At 52.1% G+C, this 24,347-nt stretch overlaps 8 protein-coding genes across 8 annotated transcripts; 4 read left to right on the forward strand and 4 right to left on the reverse strand.

Annotated features, from left to right (window-relative positions):
- Positions 1 to 2,445: 2,445 nt before the first annotated feature.
- CTRU02_205989 (MFS transporter) lies at positions 2,446 to 4,244 on the forward strand (the record flags this gene model as incomplete). Its single annotated transcript, XM_036723065.1, has 2 exons — positions 2,446 to 2,650; positions 2,758 to 4,244. 2 exons carry the CDS (start codon positions 2,446 to 2,448, stop codon positions 4,242 to 4,244), a joined length of 1,692 nt encoding a protein of 563 aa, XP_036585363.1.
- Positions 4,245 to 4,510: 266 nt separating this feature from the next.
- Positions 4,511 to 5,610, reverse strand: CTRU02_205990 (endo alpha-1,4 polygalactosaminidase precursor; the record flags this gene model as incomplete). Its single annotated transcript, XM_036723066.1, has 3 exons — positions 4,511 to 4,990; positions 5,047 to 5,289; positions 5,347 to 5,610. 3 exons carry the CDS (start codon positions 5,608 to 5,610, stop codon positions 4,511 to 4,513), a joined length of 987 nt encoding a protein of 328 aa, XP_036585364.1.
- A 1,183-nt stretch (positions 5,611 to 6,793) lies between these two features.
- Positions 6,794 to 8,278, reverse strand: CTRU02_205991 (histone deacetylase phd1; the record flags this gene model as incomplete). The annotated part of the gene is made up of 1 exon (XM_036723067.1): positions 6,794 to 8,278. The coding sequence occupies one exon, from the start codon at positions 8,276 to 8,278 to the stop codon at positions 6,794 to 6,796; it is 1,485 nt and encodes a 494-aa protein (XP_036585365.1).
- Positions 8,279 to 10,024: 1,746 nt separating this feature from the next.
- On the forward strand, positions 10,025 to 11,374 carry CTRU02_205992 (PHD-finger domain-containing protein; the record flags this gene model as incomplete). The annotated part of the gene is made up of 1 exon (XM_036723068.1): positions 10,025 to 11,374. The coding sequence occupies one exon, from the start codon at positions 10,025 to 10,027 to the stop codon at positions 11,372 to 11,374; it is 1,350 nt and encodes a 449-aa protein (XP_036585366.1).
- Positions 11,375 to 15,071: 3,697 nt separating this feature from the next.
- CTRU02_205993 (utp-glucose-1-phosphate uridylyltransferase) lies at positions 15,072 to 17,259 on the forward strand (the record flags this gene model as incomplete). The annotated part of the gene is made up of 4 exons (XM_070204640.1): positions 15,072 to 15,188; positions 15,682 to 15,777; positions 15,839 to 15,915; positions 15,969 to 17,259. 4 exons carry the CDS (start codon positions 15,072 to 15,074, stop codon positions 17,257 to 17,259), a joined length of 1,581 nt encoding a protein of 526 aa, XP_070061744.1.
- Positions 17,260 to 18,041: 782 nt separating this feature from the next.
- On the forward strand, positions 18,042 to 18,802 carry CTRU02_205995 (uncharacterized protein; the record flags this gene model as incomplete). The annotated part of the gene is made up of 2 exons (XM_036723071.1): positions 18,042 to 18,578; positions 18,656 to 18,802. 2 exons carry the CDS (start codon positions 18,042 to 18,044, stop codon positions 18,800 to 18,802), a joined length of 684 nt encoding a protein of 227 aa, XP_036585368.1.
- A 147-nt stretch (positions 18,803 to 18,949) lies between these two features.
- Positions 18,950 to 19,961, reverse strand: CTRU02_205994 (dihydroneopterin aldolase family protein; the record flags this gene model as incomplete). The annotated part of the gene is made up of 2 exons (XM_036723070.1): positions 18,950 to 19,159; positions 19,257 to 19,961. The coding sequence occupies 2 exons, from the start codon at positions 19,959 to 19,961 to the stop codon at positions 18,950 to 18,952; spliced, it is 915 nt and encodes a 304-aa protein (XP_036585369.1).
- Positions 19,962 to 20,499: 538 nt separating this feature from the next.
- On the reverse strand, positions 20,500 to 23,477 carry CTRU02_205996 (aminopeptidase 2; the record flags this gene model as incomplete). The annotated part of the gene is made up of 3 exons (XM_036723072.1): positions 20,500 to 20,958; positions 21,022 to 23,323; positions 23,398 to 23,477. 3 exons carry the CDS (start codon positions 23,475 to 23,477, stop codon positions 20,500 to 20,502), a joined length of 2,841 nt encoding a protein of 946 aa, XP_036585370.1.
- Positions 23,478 to 24,347: the final 870 nt, after the last annotated feature.

Here is a 24,347-nt window from a genome sequence, read left to right on the forward strand (position 1 = left end):
TGGATACTCGACTCGGGTAGTTTGCATAAGAATGGACGGAAGATTGGGGGAGGGCAGAGTGAGAACGGCAGCCCTCGCCGGCACATTACCACCTTGACGTATCGTTTCATTTGTCTATCGCTGTTTGTCCTACCATGCTTGCATCTTTGTAGCGGACTGTCTCATGATGGATGAGTACAGCCCGCAGGCGTTGGGGGGGACCCTTATAGCCGCTTCGTGTATTGCCGACGCACCGTTAGTTTTTAATTGTATTGCTTCGAAGCTCGACCCTACCGGTTTTGTGGCGACGTGATCGATGAACGGGTGAACTGAGGTTGTATAGCGGGCCTTTTATGTCGGACGTCGCCGGTCATCCAACCGCCGCAATCAGCCGATGCCCATCCGCGCCGGAGCGTAGACCTGATGAAGTGCCTGTTTGGAGAGTTAGGCACAGTGTCAGGAAACTTGCACACATGTTGGGGCCAAAGTCAAAATTGTTTCCTTGGATAAGGGAGACTGAGAGGTGTAAATTTACACTTCTAACCTCTTGCACGGTGTTCCTTGCTTGCGCCAATGCTGGATAGTAGAGCATGTTTGCCTTCGTTGGTTAACCGCCAATGTAAGTTGCAGTGAGGCAAGTTGCTCTCGTAGACAGGATTGCTTCATATTCGGACTGAACTTGAAGTATGCTCACTCCCAAAATTGACGAATCTAATCGTGTTCCAGCAGCACGCTTCATTGTTGAACCGACAGAATACGAACAGAGTGGCGCATATCATACAGTACAGCAGTTGTATTTCTTTCCCTCGACTTTGATTGCACAAGTATTACTTCAACGTCAGTCTTGTTCACGTTGAGTACTAATATTCTTTCATATCTCTAACGCCAGACATACTCTTGAGTACACTAGATGCCGGATGTCCAACAATTGATCGAGCCCATTGTTAGGGTAGAAGTGGAATGGAGTTGAAGCAGCACGTAGTGGTTGGATGCAATTGGAGGAAGGGGCCACTGATCCCGCTAGCTGTGCGCCTAGTGGGGGTGGGATGATGCTGTACCCGTTGTCATACCCGCCCGCACCGGTACCCGTTCGCCAGTTCGGTTGTGGACCCACTCTTTCGCATGTGCTGTTTTCTTCCCCGGCCATAACTGGGAGGGGCTTTTAGTTGCGGGCGGGGAACGGCGCGTGATGTACTTAAAGCTTTGCAGCTGAGCCGTTTGATTTGCGATGTACGTATGGGGGGCGAGCCGTTGCTAACTAAAGGAGCGATGATCTTGCATGTTCTGCTTTTCTTACTTTATTTAACCTTTTCTGTAGTAAGACAAAACCGCCTCGAATCTCCAGGTCTCTACGCCTCAAGCGAAGCCACCCCGAGCCGGCCGTGCCTAAAGTGGGTCGACGGCCAATAGCTCATCATGTGGTCCTTTCCCCAACGCGCATGACGATGAGATTCTCTCATCCGTTCTCCATCCATTCATGCATGCATTTGTCTCTTCCTTCCAAGCTTCTTGTTTGGTGGAGAGAAGCCTCCACCACAGCCTGGTAGGAGCAGGGCAAGGCAGGCGGAAGACAGAACCACACAATGTCTCCTAAAAGCCAATGCCAAGGCAAAAAAGCCCTATAATGGAGCGCTAGGAGGGAGCAGAAGAAAGAATGGAAAAGGTAAAGTAAAGAGAGGGGGGGAAAAAAGAATGACGGTCAGATTTGCTGATGGCGCTTTCGGTGGTCTAGATTACATTTCATTATTGGTAGTATATCTGTCTCTACGTCTCCCATTTGTTAAAATCTTCTATCTGTTTTCCTTGCTCCATCACTACTAGCTGCATTGCACTACATTGCATCGCATCGCGCCGCATTAGCACCCACTGATAAATTCATTTTCTCTCTTTTGACCCCCACCACTCCCGGATCTTCTCTTTATTGCCACCCAATCACTCGGTTTCGAAGAACCTTTTTTTCATCTCTTCTTGGTACGCGTCCCAAGTTTGTGTTTGGCTGGGAGTGGCGGTAACCTACCTACTTCATCAACAACTGTTCCCGTCCCCTCACCAGCTCCCAGTATTCCCACTCTATATTAGTGTGCCGCTTTATCTGGACGACGACATCCTTACACGGCAACATCAGCATCTTTACTTTTATCTGTCTCCCGGAGGCTTATGCCAGATAGGGTACAAGGAAAAAGAAACACGCCAAACTTCAGCTTATCTGCTGATAACTAGCCCTATCTCCACCTCTTCGCACCCGTTTTGCGCGCATCTCTACGTGTGTCGTCGACCTATTATTGGTGAGAAGTTGCGTTGTGATAGCTGTTCAGACCCAGCTACATCTCGTACAGCACTCTTTTCTTCTAAGGAAAATCTTGGGGGCTCCTTTCAAAAACGTTCCCAAGAGAATCCTGATAGTTTACGTCATCCACCGGCTTTTTGCGCCTCTTCGACCGCTAGCTAACTGCGGCGTTTACCGCGATGTCGTTAAACCGCGTTGCGTCAGTCGAGACCTTTCAATTTGTTCCTCAAGGGGAGAGGTCAAGACGAGGGAGCGATGCCTCAAGTGTGAGGCCTGGAAAGTTGAGCTTCAACCCTTTGCCCGATCAGTGGGATCCTGCCGCAGACAAGCCAGATACCGTTCTCGCAGTAGGCGCTTTCGAAGTTCCACAATGGAAGAGAGTCCGTAAGTGAATCGATACCCTAAATTACGTGTTGCTTGCCCGTTATGTGCCTGGCCGAAGACTCGTGTCACCCATCTCAGGCTCGCCCATCCGCTAACATCCTGCAAAGTCCAAGTCGCGGTGTCGGTAGTGTATTGCCTGTTTGCGGCGGGAGTCGCCTTTGGATTTGCTGCTTTGAAACCGGTTCTCAAGCGTGAAGGTGCTTATAGCGACATCTGCTCCGCCGACAGCCCCGACTCGACCCCGGACAACACATGTGTCGAAATCCACCTGAACCTCATGTTCACGGTAGCAGCTGTAGGGACCAACGTAGCTGCGTTGCCTGTAGGCGCCATCCTAGACCATTTTGGACCTCGCGTGTGCGGAATCCTCGGAAGTCTGTTTCTGATTGTTGGTTCTCTTCTCATGGCATACGCCAAGAGACTGCCGTTCGACGCTTTCCTCCTTGGTTACTTGTTGCTTGCGCTGGGAGGGCCCTTCACGTACATCTCGTCCTTCCAGCTGTCTAATGCCTTTCCGAAGCACTCGGGTCTTATCCTTGCCCTCCTTACGGGTGTTTTCGATGCTTCAAGCGCTCTTTTCCTGGTCTACCGTTTGATCTTCCAAGCTACAGATGGATCTTTTGGCCATGACCAATTCTTCCTGGTCTATTTGATCGTGCCAGTAATGATCATAATCGCCCAGCTGACGATAATGCCCAAGCAATCGTACAAGACTGTAGGAGAACTAGTCGAGCAACAAGAGGAGGCCGTCGCAGCCAACGACGCCGACGAGTCACCATTCGACGACCAGGTCGATGAGACCACTGCTTTGTTGCGGGAGGAACGTCGCCAGCATCGCGAATCGGTCGTGGCGGACATTGAGCAACTCCTGGGGGCGCAAAAGGCGGACAAGCAGACGCGCAAGGAGGAGAAGAAAAACGAGACGTCGGGGGTCTGGGGCGTCATGCACAACCGGACGGCGCTGAGGCAAATCGCCTCGCCTTGGTTCATCCTCATCTGTCTCTTCACGGTCATCCAGATGCTCCGTATCAACTACTTCGTCGCTACCGTTCGATCCCAGTACGAGGCCATTTTCGGTAACCATGACAAGGCCGTCGAGATCAACAACTTCTTCGACGTGGCTCTTCCGGTGGGAGGCATCTTGTCCATACCATTTATCGGCGTTCTGCTCGACCACACCAGCACTGTCACCGTCCTGACGGCCCTCGTAACCATTGCCACGACCATCGGTGTCTTGGGCGTCATAAACAACATGTGGGCGGCTTACATTCAGATCTGCCTGTTCGTGCTTTACCGGCCTTTCTACTATACCGCCGTCTCCGACTACAGCGCCAAAGTCTTTGGTTTCGAAACGTTTGGTACCGTGTACGGCACCATCATCTGTCTTTCCGGCCTGTTCAATTTCTTGCAGTCTGGGCTTGATTACCTATTCCACGAAACGTTCGGCGGCGACCCGATTCCTGTCAATGTCATGTTGCTGTCAGCTGGCCTCGCTGTTGGCGTCATGTTGGTCGTGTACGTTGCGTTTAAGGCGAGGAGTTTGAGACGCAAGATGCTGGAGCGGGAGGCTGAGGCGGCCGCTGGGTTCAACTAATCGGTACATGGCGAAGGGTTGCTTACGGGCGGTCGAGTTTGATACTTCTTTGTCTATATCGGTATTCAATGCATCGGATTTTGCACGGTGTTGCGGTACTTGTCAGAATACTAGTGTTGTAGCATTCCATTGGATAATAACAAAAACTGTATATATTCAAGAATCAAACCATGATATTCTACTACTATGTGTTCCTCTAATAATCAACTCGTATTTCATAGAATCGTCAACTTCATCTTCTTCTTCCCTTGCATTGTCCCTCTTGTCTAGTCCTCGTCCTCGTTGATGGTGGGAGTCTCAAAGCGTCCACCTTGGCGTCCCAAACCGCAGAACTGGCCCCAACCGTCGACCTGCTCGCTAGCGTGCTTGATTACCTCGCTGAAACCCTCGTTGCCGTTCTTGGAGACGCAGAAGTACTTGTAGTCGTCCTCGCTAATGTTGACGCTGTTCTTGACGCTAAGCGGGTACTCGATCTGGAAGACGGGACGGCCGGCAGCGACGAGGGGTTGGAAATCGGAGCAGAAGGGCTCGACCTCGTCGGAGGTGCGGGTGCCGAGGCAAGTCTCGAGCACGGCGAAGTCGACGACGGACGCGAGGTCTGCCGCGATGGTGGGCGCGTTCTTCTGGCCTATCATCAGAGGCCGGCCTTCCTTGGTCTTGAGGGAGTGCGCATGGGTTGCCAGGGTCTTGATGTAGTCCACATAGTCTTTGGGCTTCAGATTGAAACCTGTAGGGTCCTCGCCATCCTTTACTGCGTTTAGCCAGAATACTACGAAAAGTTTAGGTAGGATGGTGGACTTACTGTTTCAGCCCAGGCGTCGATATTGTCCGGGTCAACGCCGTCACACCCGATACTCGCAGCCCTCGAGAGACGCTTCTTCATCGCATCGACGACGTCCTTATGTCTGATATCAAGATAATGCTCATCGCTATACGTTTCACTCATAGTATTTCCTATGGCGGCTTCGGGGAAGGCTTCTATATCGTAGTCCCAGTCCTGGAGGGCACCACCGTTGAAGTAGCAGATCACAATCTTGCCCGCAGCCTATTTTTAGATTTCGTCAGCCGGCTGGTGCAAAAGATAAAGCGCGCCGTGATTTACCTTGAGAGTACGGATCATGCCATCATTTTCAAGGGCGTGCTGCATATCTATATCCCAAACATCCGCATTGGCAGGTACGATGTCGGCGGTGCTATCATGCTTTATCGGGTGGTGAAGGATGATTTGAAAGTTAACGCCGGGCTTCCATTTGCTCCAGTCAACTGCTCGCCGAGCAAGAGAGCTCTCTTGTTGCGAAGGAGTGGCCAGGCCGAGTACACTGGCCGGTCCCAAAGCCAAGAGAGCAACTAGTCGGTGGAGGGCCATTGTCTTGGCGGATCCAAGGTGTGCTACAGAAGAAGATAGAAACTGCGTTGTTTGCTTGAAATCTTACAGCGGCAGACTTTGATGCAAAAGCTGGCAGTGAGAGGCTAAGTTGAAAGGCTTTGTAGACAACTTTGGCTGGCTGATCAAGACAACTACGATAAATAAATGGGTGGGCAAGCAGGCCTTTATATAGATCTTTGCCTTGCAGGACTCAAAAGGGCAACTCGAAAAGAGTGGTACCCATCAGGCGAGAAGGCTGTACGGAGGGGGAGTCTTGACAGCGAGAGACATTGTTGGGTGATGGTGAGACTCAGCCCGAACCGTGCGACGACCCTTCTTCATTAAGCCACGCTCTCAATTTCTCACTGCTGACATTTGAAACCACCTAAATTCCGTCGTACATTAGAGTCTCAATCTTGGAAATCTTTAACTCATCGTGACTTCCAATACTGGTCTCGCCTTATGTTCTGTTTGTCTCGAATCGTGTGCTGGTGGAGGTATAACTCGACGTCGCGACAATGTTGCAATCGGTTAACTTCCACCTATACTAGAGTGGAAGGTGACCCAGGTTACGTTACCCACCACAAGGGCTATAAACCACTATATTTCTGGTGGCAACGTCTAGAATACTTCCTTGAGCGGTCGCTTTTCGTGTTCAAATCCTTGATATCACTCGCTCGAAAGTCCCGTTGCCTGATTAATCCAGGATTAAGCTTAAGGGTACTTGGCCGGGGGAGGATTCCCATTGGGCAACTCGTAAGTTTTTCCCCCCTCCAGAGCTAGTGCAAGATGGATCCGCGGCCGGCCCGGACCTTCAAAAAGGATGGAAGTGGATGCGCCGTTCTAGGCAGCCGAATAACGTCGAATAAGATGTGCTTTTCACGCACGTTACACCGTAACAACCGTAATAGTATTTCCCGCCGGCATGTGCCGTGGCGATAGCCATGTAATACCGGCCATACCAGGCGGAAAACCCACTTTCGCGCTTCGAAGCCGGCAACCCCTTGGTCTCACATGAGTGCCACCAGGGAGAGTGGGCTACGGATGATGCGTGACATGGTAGATGTCATGAATACGATGGTATATTCCTCTCTGAGTGTTCCCAGTATCATTTCGACTCCTAACGCCGCCCCAAGTTGCCTTACGATCCAAAAGCTTCACGACTTAACCACCAGCACAACTTTTAGAACTCCATGGCTGTTCCGACAGCCTCCTCTCGTGCTCTCCTGATGCTGTCATTTTCGGCTTCCCTTTCCTCTTTGAGCTTTTCTTCGACATCCTCTCTGAGACCGCCTAAATCGGGCGGGATAACTTGATACTGCACGCTGGGGGCCGCCTGGACGAATCTCAACTGCTCTGTTACATGCTGCACGACATCCGCAAGTCGTTTTTGTGGATTCCGATTTACGCGCGGCTCTCCTAATATTTGCTCCAGTGTCGGAAATAGCTCCTCGTATCTGAACTGCTCTCTCCATGGAGCATGCGCCGGAATGATGGGATCAATTTTGTCCTGGGAGTTGATAGCAATGCTCGTCTCGAATGCCCACGCGCGAGCCACATTTCGCGGCGTGTATCCACCGCCACCAAACAAAATCATTGGTAGGCCAAACTTTTTGCAAAACTCTACACAGGCGCCGTGTCCCTGAACTTGGAGGTTGAATCTTCCAAGACGGTCGCCAGCAAGGGAATCAGCGCCACACTGCAGAGCGATGGCGCTTGGCCGAAACTTTTCGATGCACTTGCCAATGACGGTCTCAAAGAGCCATTTGTATTGCTCGTCTGTAACTCCGTCGTTGAGGGGAACGTTGATGGCGTGGTGTGCTCCTGGGTTATGCTCGTTCTTAGGGCCGTTATCGTCCAGGCCACCGGTGCCGGGAAAGAAGTTGAGGGGGTCATATTTATGAAACGATACTGTCATGACGCGGTCGGTTGAATAGAAAGCCTCTTCAACGCCGTCTCCGTGATGAACGTCAATGTCGATATAGAGAACGCGAGGATAGCAACGTAATAACTGTAGAATGGCCAGGACGATGTCGTTGATGTAGCAAAAACCCGACGCTTCGGCTTTTTTGGCATGATGCAGACCGCCTCCCCAAGAGACGGCAATGTCTGACTGCTTTGAGCAAATTTTTCTCGCAGCATCTAGTGAGCTGCCTGCTGACATGGAGCAGTAGTCGTAGAGACCCTCAAACAAGGGACAATCAGACCCGCCAAGGTTGAACTTCAAATCGGGGTTGGCGTTATCAACATCCCTGGGAACAGGCTCGGGAAGAACTGTGCCCAAAAAGTCCAGGTAGTCGTCGGAATGGAAAGAATTTAACTCCTCATATGTGGCGGCTCGGGCAATGTAGTTGTCCATGGCAAAGGACATACCGTAGGAGTAGATGAGACTCTTGGAGAGAGTGAGGCGCCAAGGCTTCATGGGATGAGTCTGGCCAAAGTGATGCTTCTCCATTTCGGGATTGCAATGAAAGGATACGTTGTACCCTTTGGGTCGTGTGATGCCAGACTCCAGCGCGGTGCGCTTGCATTTGCTAAAGTACTTGGCATTGTCGAGTTCGCTGGCCTGGCCAAGTGGGACATACTCTTCGACGATGTCATCTTTGTCGGCCCTATGAGGAAGGTAGTTCGGTTTAGGAACGCGAAATCTGTAAGCGTCCGTGTCCATGATGAGAGGCGACGGATATACCGTCAGGGCACCAGACGTTGGTCAGGATGCTTCGTGATGTTCCAGAACAGGGTCGAGGCTGACAACGGGATAAGCCTTGCTCAATGGTGAGATGACAAATTCAATGTTTTCGTTCTGCGTCAAGGTAAGTGTCGGGAGAATGAGTCGCTAGTGAGTATTGTTCTTGTTGAAAATTATGTTCGAATTGACCAAGCTATCAAGCTGGTTCACGGCTTCGTGAGTTGTAGATTTGCGATGCGTGTGGGAGATTTCGTTGAAAGGCTGATGAATGTTCGATTGGATGAGATGTGACAGGCGTCAGGGAAGAAGCCGCTGTTGGCCACTAAGGTAAAGGGAACGCACCTTAGGCAGCCCAGGGCATCGAAGTCGAGTCGCAGTGGCTGGTGCGAGCGCGCATGGGCCACCAAGGTGTTGTGGTTGGCGATTCATTCCCCCCCAAAAAAGTTAGTGGCTACTACAGCCTCATTGTGGCTCGTTCGCGACGTTTCTGGTTTCTTCCGGGCCCCAATCCAGGTTAAATTGACGGGGAAAAGCCATTAACGTCGGCTTGTTGAAACGAACTTCACGATGAGTGTAATGAAAACTCTTTATTTCTATGTTGTGCATACAAAGTTTTTGAGAGAGCCATCTATGCCATAAGTCATAGGTGCCTTATAGGTGACTTAGGTAAGTGTCAAGGTGCTCCGTTTTATCCGTACCGGCTCCGGATCTCTGTGGGTGGTTGCGGACTGAGCTTCCATTCTGCTGTGGCGACCCGCTTTAAAGTTGCGATATCCAATGGAAGCTGTCCCAGGGGCGACGTAACGAAAGGCCCTGGTGTCCGGAAGGCTAAAACTCCCGTCTCCGCCTGTCTCGTCTCAGCTCACTGGACGAGTTGGGGAAAGAACTCGCAAACTTGCCCGCCGCCAAACCCAACGCGACACGCACCACCCGATTTCACTGAACTGCCACCGCAACTGGACCACCAACGTGATTCCAGCCTCTTCCAACCCCACCCTTGCGCGTCGAAAAAAATTCACGTCGCCGTCCCGGCAGGGAATTATTATTTAATAAAAAACATTCCGGGATCACAGGCAGGGCCCGACCGTCGCCGCGACTCGCCTCGCCTTGCCTTGTATCTGGTCTGGAGCTCTTCGTCGACTGTCCGTCGGTCCAACCTCAACAGGTGAGCCAAGCCAGTCACTTCGTTCGTTGCGGAGGATCGTGGCCGGGGTCTCTACTCCAAGCCTTCTCTCTGTCCAAGGTTCTCTGGCATCGCCTTTCACCAGGGCAAGTGCAGCCAAGGCAAATCATCCCCGTGGTCCTTCACCTCGGTCAGCTCACTCCGACGGTGGCCGCTCCGCGCCGCGCCGTCTCACCGCGTGCCACTATTCCCACCTACCTGCTGTTGGCTCTTCTACTCCACATCTGCTCTGCTTTACGCTGCTTCACCCTACTCTGCTCTACCTTATCTTGATCCTTTTCTTTCTTTTATCTTCATGACCTTTGGTCACGCGGCCTCCTCACTCTCTACCTGTCTTCATCTGTTGCCTCGTACCCCATCTACCACAGGCCATCGTCCTTTACGCAGTCGTCTCGTTTTGCAAGCACCCTTGGTCGTACATTCATACTACCACCACCCTCCCCTCCTGTGCCCCTCACTGGGCACCTTGTCGTCGTCGTCTGCCTCGCCGCCCTGTTGCCTACACCAACATCCCCATACTTGGGACGCGTCATTGACTCAGGATGCCTAGAGACGATTTGTCCATCGATTTCGTCAAGAGGATGCCGCAGGCCGAGGCTCTCGACCCGGCTATCATCCTCGACGACTGGATCAACCGTGTTCAGAACCTCCCCGAGGAGATTCGGTTCCTGCAAGATGAGATCGCCGATAAAGATCGCCAGTATTTTGACTGTGTCAAGTTGATTGAGGATCGTGATGGCAAGATACAAAAATGGATCAAGGCTAACGGCAGCCACGAAACAAATCCTCGTGAAGAGGGCATGAGGTCGCAGATGCGCGAGAACTTTATGCGAGCCGACCAGCTCGCCACCGAGAAGATTGCTTTAACTCAGAAGTTGCAGCTGATCATGGACAAGCACCTGCGGAACCTCGACCAACACATCAAGATGCTCTATGACCGCGCAGAACCCGGCTTTAACGACCCCGACGAGTGTCCGTCGCTGCTTCGTCCGAGCGCCGCAAACCACTCAGCCCCGTCCGCTCGGTCCGTAAACCCTGCGAGCCACTTGGCCGGCACCGCCATCACTGCCACTCCTCTTAACCCGATCGTCAACTCGGCCACCCCCTCTGCGGTTCGAACCGGAAACCCACAAATTCGGAATACCTTAACCCAACAACATGCTTCTTCTGCGCCGGCGACGCCAGCCGCTAGTATGATACTTAATCGTCAGGCGAGGGAAAGCTCAGCGGGGCCGGGGAGCGGCGTCCCAAAAAGGGGACCAAGATCCAATACTGGGCTGGGCACCTTACCGACAACATCTAGTGGATTGGCAAGGCATTCGTCGCTGGGACCGGGGACACCAAAAGGCACTCCAGGCACGGGTCCAGGTGGTACTGTGCGGGCTGGCAGCGCCGGACCCAGGTCGTCATCTACAAAGGCATCTAGTGTAACAGGCATCAGGAAAGGGACGCCTGGCGCAACACATCGGAAGAAGGGCACTCTCGGGAACGGGAACAAGTCATCCTTGTCCCGTGTAAAAAAGGCAGGAAGTCGCAACTCTCCAGCATCCACGGCAGATAGTGAGCTGTCTGATGCTGAGAGCGGCAGTGGTGATGATGGTGAACGTAGCCGGATTGATCGTACCAGCGGCACCCCAGCGCGCGACGGCAAGGACGGCGATGGTGACGACAGCATGCTGGACGCAGAAGACGATGAAGCAGGTGACGACAAGAAGTACTGCACATGTCAGAACGTCAGTTTTGGAGACATGGTTGCATGCGACAACGAAGATTGCCCTTATGAGTGGTTTCATTGGTCGTGTGTCGGTCTCAAAAGCGAGCCCAACGGGACATGGTTTTGTCCAGTATGTACGGAGAACATGGAGAAGGAAAGGCTGCAAAAGAAGAAATAAGGGCAATGGGCAACCCGGCGAATGGAGCGTGATTATACCCCTTGGATGTTGAATGGATGGCGCGGGTTGCTGATGTCAAGTCGTCGTAGCCCTTTAGAGCCGCAACTAGGAGTCGGCGTTTAGGCACAGGTATGGTTACTAGCGAGCTAGTCTTCAAGAGAGGCATGACCAAGAATGTTTGGGGGGGAATGCCCCCCCAGTTACAATGCGCAATTTGTTTAGGTCTCTGTCGCTGTGTTGCCTACGGGAACGTTGATTCGCTCCCTAGAACAAAAGATCCGTCCAAACTCTTCACGAAAGCATGCTTGATCCCCTGGCATTCCAGCGCCGACTGCAAGGACCGGTCCCCTGGTGGTGTACCTGTACCGTATAAGCTCAAACAAGACGGTTTGGGCCTGTCCCCACGTGGGACGCAGACGAGAGCCTCATTTGATGGGTGGTCTGTTCGCAATCGCAGCTCATGTATGCCTCTGTGCTCTGTGCTAGATGCGGACTGAGTTCCCGTCTGGTCCGCGCTATTTTGGTTGCGATGACATTTCGCCAATTTTGTTTCGTTTCCTCAATACCCTCCCCCCCCCCCCCCCTTCCCGGCGACCCGCCGCACATCAATCAAGATTAAGACCTACTACCTTGGGCGTTTTTGCCAGGTTTCCCATTTACCGTGCATACAAGCCAAAGGACAAGTCGAGGCCCCGTCGGAAAGACTAGGGAGAGAAATGCCATTATTGACAATGGCGTCAGGGCAAATTGCACTCTGGCACATTTTGGGACGAGAGCGGCAGGGGGGCCTCACCATTGTGGTGGTGGCGGTCGTAGTAGTAGTAGTGACTGGATCGGATCGGTTACACGGGTGGCGCGCTAGGCTTGGCTCCCGGGGCTGGAGGGAAAATATCAAAATCGGGACATCCAAGTCCGGCGATGGCCGGCGGTTGTCGGCAGAGTTTCCTGTTTTTTGAGTTGTTATTACTATGAATATTAGTATTTTGGTTCTTCTTAGTCCTGACCCTCTTGCCTTTGTTGAGCTAAATGACACGATCATGTTTGAAGCGGGAGGTTGTATTTGTCCCCCTAGCCAATGGGCCTAAGCTTATCCACTGCGTGAACAATATGTAATCAAACTCCCGACCAGACGGGATGGATTTCCAATGGGGACCCTCCTTTCTCCTGGTTGGGATGCGACTAATATGAGTTCAAGTGGGAATTGGCCCGCCCGGGGCGCAGATGCCGGCATTCAGGGGACGGCGGCTCACAGCGCAACTTATAACAAACCTGTTACGTTGGTCCCCGTACGTCGGGGGTTGCGAGGCATCAAAATCCGGGAAGCATCCCGAAGAAGCCTTCGAGGAGGGTTCTGGAACGAACATATCTGACTAGAAGGAACAGTAATGGGGGCCGGGGGTGTGCTTTGGTCTTTCCCCTTGTGATAGCTATAAGCGATCCATCACGGCAATTTAAAAGGGAAAAAAAAGTAACTCAAAATTGATTGGATAGAATCATATCGCTAGTTGAGTGGTTTTGATGCGGTCAATTTGACGACATCGGAAAGTTCAGGGTGGTGGCAAGTTTTGATAGGCAACAATGGGTGTGGCCGTAGGCGTGTCCGGCCGGTGGGAGGTCAGCTCAACCGCCCAACTGCATTCCCGCTGCGACGGAGGCGCATCGATGGAGGGACGTCAGCGAGAAGAGGGGGATGTCGGACCGTATGAGCGCTTTTGGTGGCCATTCAGAGTGTGTTACAGAGGGGCAGGGGGAAAAAAAAAGTGGTCTATTTCTGTTCCGGGCTGGCATTACACTCCGAGTTGATGGGTTGGTGGTCCTTGGAAGAACACATCCGCGGTGAAGTCGACCAAAACAACCGACATTGTCAACCTTTGAACGGCCTCTGTAAAAGGAGGTGAGAAAATTGATACGTCAGGTGCCCCGAGACCAGACCAGGCCCCATAGGCAGGGTCAAGACGGTGTCTGTCCTCGTAAACTAGTAAGTCAGGTCCTGGGTGAGTTGGTGAGGTAGGTAAGGATACCGTCTCGACAGCTCATCTTACAGCTGGCGGGGGATGTTGGGTGGTGGGGTTGTGATATTTCAGGATCCCAATCATGATTAGTGCGGCGGAGAGACAATGTAGCGAGAAGACTGCTGGGATCCACAGAGAATGGAGATTCGCACCTTTTTTAGTGCATGCATTGCTAGGGAATACTTGTTCTAAACGGCTCACCCATGATGCGTCGTTGAAACTGGAGAACCAGCGAAGTAAGGAGAAGCAGACGGAGCTCCGTTTTAATGCACATCATTGGTTGCCAAAGGCTTGTGCAGAAAATAGAGAGGCATCAGATGGGCCTTGTGGTCCAGCTGTGTCTGGGATTGGGATGTCTGATATACCTTTTGGTGTTTTGATTTCGGATGAGCTCTCTGTCAGGTGTCGTCTTGCGTGCCCATGTCGAGTTGACACTTCTGACGTGCGACAGACATCCGCATCCTCTTGAGATCTGCATGTTGGGCTGGGCTGAGCAGGTCTTGATGCAGATACAGATAGAGAGATAAGACAACGTTTTCGTTTTTATTTTTTGCTTCTTCTCTTTTCCCCTTCACCCCTTCTCTTCATATTATCTCACTTTTCGTCCTTTTTTTTATCCTATGCAAGCTGCAGCTTTGCTCTTGTACAGCCAGCCGCCTCTCTCTCCATTGGGCGTCGTTAGCTCAGAGCGCCACAGGGGTGTCAAGAAGGCGGTGGCCAGTCCGGGCGAGCTCAGTGGAGGGTTGCAGTAGGACGGACTGGAATAGCTCAATGGGACACGTCGGACACCTTCCATTAGCTTCAGGTACAGATGTGGAAGAAGTGAATTGGGTCTTGCAGCTGGGGGACGACGAATACGAAGCGTATAGGAGACTGTGGTGTAAAAGTGGCCGAATTAGAGGTGTATATTCGAAGCGTGAAATGGAAGCAGAGCACAGAGCACTGATGCGGAACCTCCCCCCCTTCCCCCTACCAGCGTAGGTACGATGGCAAGGTATCGGCGGGGTGACTGGCTGTCCCAGGCCAGGCCCAATGTCCAGTACACACCTCCTGCAACACAACGGCCCCTCCCCTCCCTCCGGGGGGAACGAGATAAAATGAAAATTGGCAAATGCGAGCTGGGTTCCCACAGTGATATCACCGCTATAAAGGAAAATCCCCATCCGCCTTGCCCATCTGTTGCTCCCCGAGGTCTCTCCTTTTCTCCTCTGCATCCAATTCACCACCCACACTCGCTCATTGTTTCCTGCTGTTGCTGCTGTTGCTGTAAGTACTCATTGTTGCCGCTGATCTTCGGATCTTCTGCTCCAAGCAGAAAGCTCATTGCTGCAACTCAATTCGCCTCATTCCCCCGCTCCCCCCAAGCTTCCTTAGTTTATTCTTTGTTCTCATCACATGGAGAAGCTCACAAATTACGTCAGGCTACACAGATACTTCTGAGCTCCCAGCAATTTTTCTGCCACCCATCCCACGGCCAGTTCCCTGTCAACGTAGGCTCTACCCCGCCGCAAGCGATCTCGCCGCCTGTTTTTTTCCCTCCTTCCACCATACCCTCCCCTCTACAACTACAACAAGACCCCCGATTTTCCATTCTGAGACCTTTCGTTACTCGATTACAATCGTTAACACATAGTCTTCAGCTCAACCTCCTCGTCCGTTGCGACCCGCCTTAAATTTCGCCCACAATGGCTCAAGCGATCAAGAGCGCTCTGCCCACTCACCTGAAGCCTCTTGGAGGCCAGGGCAAGGGTGATGATGCCGAGTTCACCTCTCGTCACCACGGCAAGACGAGGTCTCACATGGTACATACTTCCCCCCCTCCAATTTCTCTTGCCCTGGACGCTGTCCCCTGAACTATCATGATCCCGGCCGTGCTCTTCTCATGGGCGACGTGATGAGAATCAACGCGTGATGTGAGGACGATTCACACTGCTGGCTTGCCCATGCCACTTTGTTTACGTCTTTCCATTTTGCAATTCACCGGAAGGCCAGCCGCCTCCCGTTCAAGTCCTGAGCCTCTGGGCTTGTTTCGTCATGGTGAATTCAGCGCAACGCATAGCTCGGTTTTCAGTATCTTGTCACTTTGCAGGGACGACCAGGGATGCAGGCGCCCAGCAGATGCCTCTCCTTGCCCATATCCCATGATACCAGTCAGGGGAGATAGTCGGTTGACGGCAGGCGCAACCCAACCATCCAACATTTTCTCTCGAAGATCTTTAGATGCGCCGCCGTTGTACTAATATGGCTTGTTACTTCAAATATATCTGAGAATCATTTACTAATTTAGTGTCTCAGGCCTTCGAGAACACCTCTACGAGTGTTGCTGCTGCCCAGATGCGCAATGCCCTCACCAACCTTTCCGAGACCGTCACGGATCCCGAGCAGAAGAAGGTGAGCTACACAATCATGCTAGCAAGCTTAAAAAATGGCTGAGGCTGACCTTTTGAAATAGCTCTTCGAGACTGAGATGGACAACTTCTTCGCCCTCTTCCGCCGCTACCTGAACGACAAGGCCAAGGGCAACGCCGTGTATGTGTGCATAATCCGAGGGTACTTGAAAGCTTATGCTGACGATCTTTTAGCGACTGGGACCGCATTGCCCCTCCTGCTCAGGGCCAGGTCGTCGACTATGAGGACCTCGCCAACTCGGAGTCTGTTCAGTTCCTCAACAAGCTTGCCGTCCTGAAGCTCAACGGAGGTCTCGGTACCTCCATGGGTTGCGTTGGCCCTAAGTCTGTTATTGAGGTCCGTGACGGCATGTCCTTCTTGGACCTGTCTGTCCGCCAGATCGAGTACCTTAACCGCACCTATGGCGTTAATGTGCCCTTCATTCTCATGAACTCGTTCAACACCAACGACGACACTGCTTCCATCATCAAGAAGTATGAGGGTCACAATGTTGACATCCTCACCTTCAACCAATCAAGATACCCCAGAATCCTCAAGGACTCTCTTCTGCCTGTGCCCAAGAAGTACGACTCTGCCATCAGCGACTGGTACCCCCCCGGTCACGGTGACGTTTTCGAGTCTCTCTACAACTCTGGCATTCTCGACAAGCTCATCGAGCGCGGCATCGAGGTTGTCTTCCTTTCCAACGTCGACAACTTGGGTGCGGTTGTTGATCTCCGCATCCTCCAACACATGGTTGAGACCGAGTCTGAGTACATCATGGAGTTGACCAACAAGACCAAGGCCGATGTCAAGGGTGGTACCATTATTGACTACGAGGGCTCCGTCCGTCTGCTTGAAATCGCCCAGGTTCCCAAGGAGCACGTCAATGAGTTCAAGTCTATCAAGAAGTTCAAGTACTTCAACACCAACAACATCTGGCTGAACCTGAAGGCCATCAAGCGCGTCGTCGAGAATGACGAGCTTGAGATGGAGATCATTCCCAACGGAAAGACCATCCCCGGTGACAAGAAGGGCGAGTCTGACATCTCCATCATCCAGCTGGAAACCGCTGTCGGTGCTGCCATCCGTCACTTCAAGAACGCCCACGGCGTGAACGTTCCTCGTCGCCGCTTCTTGCCCGTCAAGACCTGCTCCGACCTGATGCTTGTCAAGTCTGACTTGTACACCGTCAAGCACGGCCAACTCCAGATGAGCTCCAGCCGCTTCGGCGATGCTCCTCTCATCAAGCTGGGCAGCGACTTCAAGAAGGTCTCTGACTTCCAGAAGCACATCCCATCCATCCCCAAGATCATTGAGTTGGACCACCTTACCATCACTGGTGCCGTCAACTTGGGCCGTGGTGTGACGTTGAAGGGTACCGTCATCATCGTTGCGACGGAGGGCAGCACCATCGATATCCCCCCTGGATCCATCCTCGAGAACGTGGTTGTCCAGGGAAGCTTGCGTCTGCTTGAGCACTAAGAAGCTGTGGCAGGTTTGTATTTTGAGCATTTTGAAGGAGATGTTACGATGCACTACAGCATCTTGGATGACGGTCTGAAAGCGCGATGGGATAATAGAAATAAAAACATTCCCTAAAAGGCGGCACCTGCATGCCTGTGGCAGTAGCAGACCGAACTTGATAGCATTTTAATAGGCAGCACTGCAAGTTTGTGCTTTTCATGATATTTCTTTTGCTCGTTGAGATGTAATTAACCAGTCGGATTACGACAGGCAATGTGAGGTCCAGGTTCCGTCGGCGGTGCTACCCGCAAAAAGTGACCATGTCCGGGTGGAGGTGCTTTGTCTGCTATTCCACAGCTATCGGCGCCGACTAGCGGTGAGATGGGAAAAGGAATTACACACGCTCGGCTGCATGACGGTCCCTGTTCGGGGGCCTGAACTGCATGACTTAGTGGCTGCCGGTTTCCGCGTAGCATTTACATTGTTATGCGTCGTTGGAGTAAGAAGATTTGGTTTAAGTTCTCGTACGGGTTCACCGATGGCGGGAAAAAAAAAACCTGCTAATATATTAAGCCTTTGATCAAGCCGGGCGGGGGATAGTGGTTCAGGTCCCATCTCCGCCACCTAGGCCTTCATTCGTCGTTTTCTTCCTTTGACAACCGTGGACCACCCTGCAACGAGACAGACCATAAGCCCTCTTCCCCGTCCCCTCGACAGAGAACAATCCCGTTTCCTGGTAAAATCCACCTCGTTCACATATTAAGGCTGAACCCATTGACCGCCTACAACTGAATAGCAACATGGGCAGCCTTTACAAGTCCCCAACGGTGCCGTACTGGCAGGTCAATGTCCCGGCGGAGCACCGGACCGAAGAGTGCCCGGAGGGCCTCCGTAACCTCTCCGCCAAGGACGTGGGGATTCTGAGCACCCTGGACGCCGACTACCGCCCACAGACGTGGGACAAGGTGCGTCGGCTGGTCGACACGAACCGGCTCGACCTCTTCCAGCGAGTGCCGTCTGAGCTGCGGCGGTATCGTCTATTCATCTTCAAATTGATTCAGGAGCATGGGAGTGTGATGAACTTTGTGCTTCGTCACAGATTGGGATGGGCCGAACCGTTGGTTCCAAAGGGGAAGCCCTTTGAGTTCGATGATGATCTGAAGATATTATGTAATGATTGGCCGTACGGGATTGACGAGCGGATCGTGCATCTTGTTGTTTGGACAAAGTTTGAGATCGAAGAAGACCCGGCAACAGGGGATTTGACGGACACGGCGAGGAACGAGATTGAAGCGTATGTCGATAAGACGTTTCGATCAAAAACTAAACCCGATTCGGTGAGTTGCTTATCCATTCTTGCTCTTGTGCTTGTTCTTTTGCTTTATACAGTGACAGTCATTGATGGTCATGCTAGGTGATCTGGTTCAAGAATTGGAGGAGCCTTAAGTCCGTCCATGCCGTAGAACATTTCCACGTCATGCTCTTCGACCCTGATGCAGAATTCATCCGAGAGATCACCAACGGTGACGTCCCGCAGTGCGAGAAGTTCCAAGCATGGTAGAATGGCTCTACCTCTTTAGGCGACTCATGGCACCAGAGATGATGTGCCGACTCTGTTACGAGCAAACAGAATGGCCGTCACTTCTTGCCAATTTGAGCACAACACATGAATAGGTTGAGGAAAGCTTTGGTGGAAATTTTTTGCCAACTACTGGCTGGTATTAGGAAGCTCCCTGTACTCTACACGCGACGCCGCAGCCATTGTGATGGCCGTTGGCTTTTCAAGGACCACCTTGATCACCCAGCTCGAGATTCCATCAGCGGCGGGCCCCGTTACGTCTTTGATATTGCGCCTGACGCTGCCCGTAATAGCGGGACCTAGCGCTTCGAGAGTCTCAAAGGATGAGTCTCCGAGGGTCTTTTGTTATATGTAATGTTAGGATTTCACTTGGTAGGGAGAATAGAAGAAATGCACATAAACTGCTGGATTTAGAAATGGTGAAGGGCAGACTGACCTTTACGATAATGGACTCGATACCGACATATATGTCCTCCGTAGCATCAAAGTGCTCAACCTCCACGTCCGCCACAACGACCTGCTTTGCTAATCTCTCATTGTCGTTGACTCCAATGAGAGTCGGCACACGTAGCTCATGAATGCGGAGACACGAACTCCACACAACTACAGGTGATTGAACTTTCTCCGGGCTGAAAACAGCGGATGTCGATAAACTGACGGCACTACCGAGAAGCGATGCTTTGGGGAGCGTTACACTAAGGTTCATGTATCGAACCAGCGAGATTCTGTCTCTCAAGAAACCCACATTTCCCTCTGCGGCGGCAACCTGTTGACCATCTGGGGAGAAGCCAGTCAAGTCGGCCCAAATCTGACTAACGGCGTCGCGGAGGTGAACATGCGATGCCTTGCCAGCGGGTTGAGGCCTACGATTGATGCCATCCAGACTGGCAATGATCGCCTTGGCGAGCAGGCCATAGTGGACAGTGTCATCGCTGACGCGGTCCGATGAAGACGCGGCGTCGAAGGGGCTTGCCATCGACAGCTCCGCCGAGACAAAGACGGGCTGCGATTTGTTCTTGCGACCCCAGGCGTCAGTGCCGGCCTGGATTGTGCTCTGAAGATCGCGGACGCGGATCACGGCAAAAGGCTCGCCGGCCTCGGCGCGGACTTGCCATGAGGAGACGGTCTGGGTCGGTGTCATGATTCAATGGATAGATAGGATGTTGCGCTTTGATTGTTTCGGCGTTAAATCTACAAAAAAACATGAAATTGAAACGAAAGAAAGTGGTCAACAGTTCTGCTCGACGTTGTAGCGGGTGTTGGAGGGAGACGACGTTCTTTACCGTCACATACTCGAGATTTTACTCCGCACTGGGTACCTCGCTATCTCGGATGGGGTCCCACCAGCAAGCGCCTTGCTGAAAATCCGCACCTCTGAGAAACGGAGTGGACAACAGTCGACAACAGGTTAAACGACAGATTCCGCGTTACTTATCTGCAATACTATGCTTTAAATATGGTGGTAGAAGCCCAAGTTTTGTATCTTGAACGCGGGGTCTCAACGAACCCGTTAAAACTATCAACGCCTCACCCAAAGACATAAAAGACAACGAGGGAGATTGGTAGATTGGTAACAATTACATGGGTTTACTATATTCATCATGTGTTTTTTGAGTAACGCCGTGGACCGCTAGATCCAACCACCACTTTTCTCCTGACTTGAGCCAAGGTTTCTACATTTAGATGCCCAAGAACTTCCGCAGGTCGTCCGTGTCACGGGAGGTCCACGCAATCTTGGCTTTGATGGAATCAGTAGATTGCGAGAGTGCTCTGACGTATCCCTTCTTCTCCTTCTCGGCAAAGAACTTGTCGAGCTTGTCGAGCTGCTCCTGCTTTGTGAGACCACTAGTGCAGTAGCTGACGATGCTTCCGATCATAGAAGACTGGGCAGGAAACTTGGTGTAAATATCGTCCCACTTCGTCTGCAACCAGTCGAACAGTGCCTCAACGCCGCCCTTGCTTGAACGCAAGCTGCCAATGGGAATGTAGACATCTTGGTCGCGGACCTTGCCGCTCAGCAACATATCCAAAGTGCGCTGTCTAAGTTTGGCGTCACGAGTCTGACCGAGGGTGCGGAGGGCGCTGTTACGCTCGTCGCTCGTTTCGGCAGTCTCGTAGTACTTCAGCACGGCGTCATACTGCAACAACTATTAGCAAGTCTGTACCTGGGGAGCCAACGAATCTAGAAAGCCATAACCTACCTCCTTTTCGCCGCCATACTTCAAAACAATAGAGAACACAGAGCTTCGGATGTTGGGGTGAATGGCGGTTTTGTCTCCAGCCGCAAACTTCTCAAACATTTCCCTGGCCGCAGCAAGAACCTTTTCGTCACCGGACATACCAGCCGCGCTAAACATAAGGGCTTTGTACTGCTGCTCAACATGACCATCTGTGCTGGAAAACTTCCAACCCAGCTTATGTGCCATGGTACTGACAATGTTCCTTTGGAACTCGGTCAATTTGTCAACGACGTCATCATCCTCAATCCAGGCCATCTTGATGGACCCGAGACGGGTTAGGATCTGGTCCCAAACAAGGTACTCAGCTTCGCCCGCATTGCTCAGGGCCTTGAAAAGACCTAAGCAAGAGGATGTCTTCTGGTAGCCAGAGGTGGCCAGGGCGCAGGTGTCAGCTACGATACCAACTCTGTCTTGGACAGAAAGGAGCTCCGCTGCGTTTCCAAGCTTTTCGAGTCTGTCAATGGCATACTTTGTGCGGTAGAATCCAGTAGAGTCGGCGTTAACTTTAAAGAAGTCGATATCATCAATGTCGAACTTAGCATCACGAGTCGTGAGCATCAGGTCCTTGTTAATGCCGCTCTTTGTGCGAACGTTCAGAGAGACTGGGTAGAGAACCTTGTCCTCCTCGGGCTTAACATCTCCAGTAGTCAGGAAGCGGTGTTGCTCAACGCTAATCGAGTTGCCCGACTCCGTGACTGAAACGACAGGATAGCCGACGTTTTGAGTCCAGATGTTCATGATGGCACCCACGTCCTTACCGCTGGCCTCGCTCAGAGCTTGCCAAAGGTCATTGGTTGTGGCATTGCCCCAGGCATGACGCTTCAGGTACTTGCGGACACCCTCCATGAAGACTTCCTCACCTAGAAGAGCGGAAATCATATGGACAACACAAGAGCCCTTGGCATAGCTGATGCTGTCAAAGATTTCGTTGATCTCTTCGGCCTTGTGGATTGGAACTTCAATAGGGTGGCTGCTTCTAAGGCCGTCGAGGCCCAGTGCGGCTTGAAGATCTTCCCTAACGAAAGACTCCTTCAGCTTCCATTCGGGGAAAAAAGCGTTCAGCGAGTAACGAGAGGCAAACTCGGCAAATCCCTCGTTCAACCAGAGGGCGTGCCACCAGTCTGGAGACACAATGTTTCCAAACCACTGGTGGGCAATCTCATGGGTAATGACCGTCGAGACCCGTTCCTTAGCCGCGGCACCGCTCGTCTTATCATCAAATAGGACCTCGACGGTACGGTAAGTGACAAGACCCCAATTCTCCATAGCTCCGGCAGCAAAATCAGGGATGGCGACCTGATCGAGCTTTGGCAAGGGGTAAGGAAGGCCAAATGCCTTTTCGTAGAACTCCAAAGCCTTGACGCCAATGTCCAGTGCATACCGCCCTCTCTCGATATCTTCAGAAGGCGGAGCATAAACGCGAAGCGGTACCCGGAAGTCGTTATTCTCGATATAGTTGAGCTCGCCAACAATGAAAGCAACGAGATATGTTGACATGACGGGAGACTTATTAAATCGGACAGCCTTCTTCCCCGATGGCAAATCCTTCTCTTCAGCAACGTCCATGTTGGAAAGACAAGTTAGGTTCTTGTCAGCGATCAGAGTAACGGTAAACTCTGCCTTCAGAGCAGGCTCGTCAAAGCAAGGGAATGCTCTGCGCGCATCGGTGGGTTCCATCTGACTGGTGGCAAGAATGCCCTTGGAGCCATCAGGCTTAGGGTAGTATGAGCGGTAGAAGCCAGCCATCTTGTCGTTGAGTTCACCGACGAACTTGATTTCAAGAGTGCCCTTCTCACCCTTGGTAAGTCGATCCTTGAACTCGAATGTGTGCGTCTGCTTCGGCTCATCGTAGGTAATCACAGGGTCAGTGAGGCTCTTTTGCTGGCCCTCGGCTGATATGGACAGCGTGGCATGTTTGATTTCGATGTCGAGGGTGTTGAGGGAAACCGTGTTGGAGTCTTCAACGACGTCGAAGTCAATCTTGACAAGACCATCGAACTTGAGCGTCTCAAAGTTAGGTTCGAGAGTCAAGTCATAGTGTCGCGGAACCACATTGGCAGGCAGCAATTCCCGCGGGTAGTTAAGCGTGCCGGCGCCGGCAGCTTCTCCGTGCTTGCACATATTCCGTTTAAAGGAGCAATGCCGTGTGGCAGTAATGCGCTGAGGGTTCGACAATCGAAGACTTCGTTGAGGAGGGGTAGCTCGAGAAGTAGAGGTCGAGATCGAGGTCGATATTGTGCTTTGTGTTCTTAACTGATAAGGTCTGCCTCGTTGGTTAATGAATTAACGTCCGCTGCAATCGACTCGGTAAATGATCGCTTCCGCCAGGCAACTTACATGCGCGCAAATGGCCGTCTGGTTGATGTGATGCGTGAGGCCAGGTCGACCGAACGTTTGGTTACGAAACGGAAAGCCATGAAGGAGGGGGCGGGGGCCTGAGCAACAAAAGAACGAAAGCGGTCAGTCAGTTCAGGTACCCAGCTAAGCTATGCACGTCTGCACGTCTAAGGAAGGTACATGTAACGCGGGGTCCAGTTTGCTGAGAGGGGAAAGATTGCCTTCAGTCCCAGCGGTCATGGAATGCACCGATGCAGGCCGTGTAGCCTCAGGTCACTTAATCTCTGTCGCTGAGCTACTCCGCCCAAAACCCACACCAAGCCGCGTCCACCCGAGGCGGGTCCACCGCCGTTCCGTGCGTTCTGTTTGCCCGGCAGCTGCCTCTGTCCTCCCGTAACGCTTTGCCGATTTTACGGCTCTGCCCCGTGAGCTTCCCGGATATTGTCCCAAAAAACGCGCTAAGTCGCAGTCGGAGCCATTGTCAGCCTTGCAGGTGGCCATGTAGCGACTGGACATCGAGACAAGTCTCACCATGTCTTTCTTGCCCATCTTATGTATCTAGGATCAAAAACTTTGGCTGAACTGAGTTAGGGGATCACGGTTCAAAAAGCCGAGACAATAGTATCGGCGTCCAATCAATGACTTTCGTGCAAATGAAGAGCACATACCTAGAACGGTATAGAGCTCCGCGCGACATGTTTCGCGATTAAAGGTAACTTAGCCTCTCGATGCCCGATGAATATTAACATGCAAGTTTGAGCCGCAATTACGGAGTACTCGGACTCCAAACCTTGGCAGTAGGACACAAATATGTGCGACCTTTGCTACGAATATGCCAACAGCACTTCTGCAGGTGTGTCAGATGAACAATGAATCAAGCGAACGTCAGCCACAAGCTGAATTTTGTGGCGCACCATACAGATAACGCCGTAGATGCCTGCTTCAGTAGC

Source organism: Colletotrichum truncatum, assembly GCF_014235925.2.
Source record: "Colletotrichum truncatum strain CMES1059 chromosome Unknown Contig_0003, whole genome shotgun sequence".
Classification (NCBI taxonomy): domain Eukaryota; kingdom Fungi; phylum Ascomycota; class Sordariomycetes; order Glomerellales; family Glomerellaceae; genus Colletotrichum; species Colletotrichum truncatum.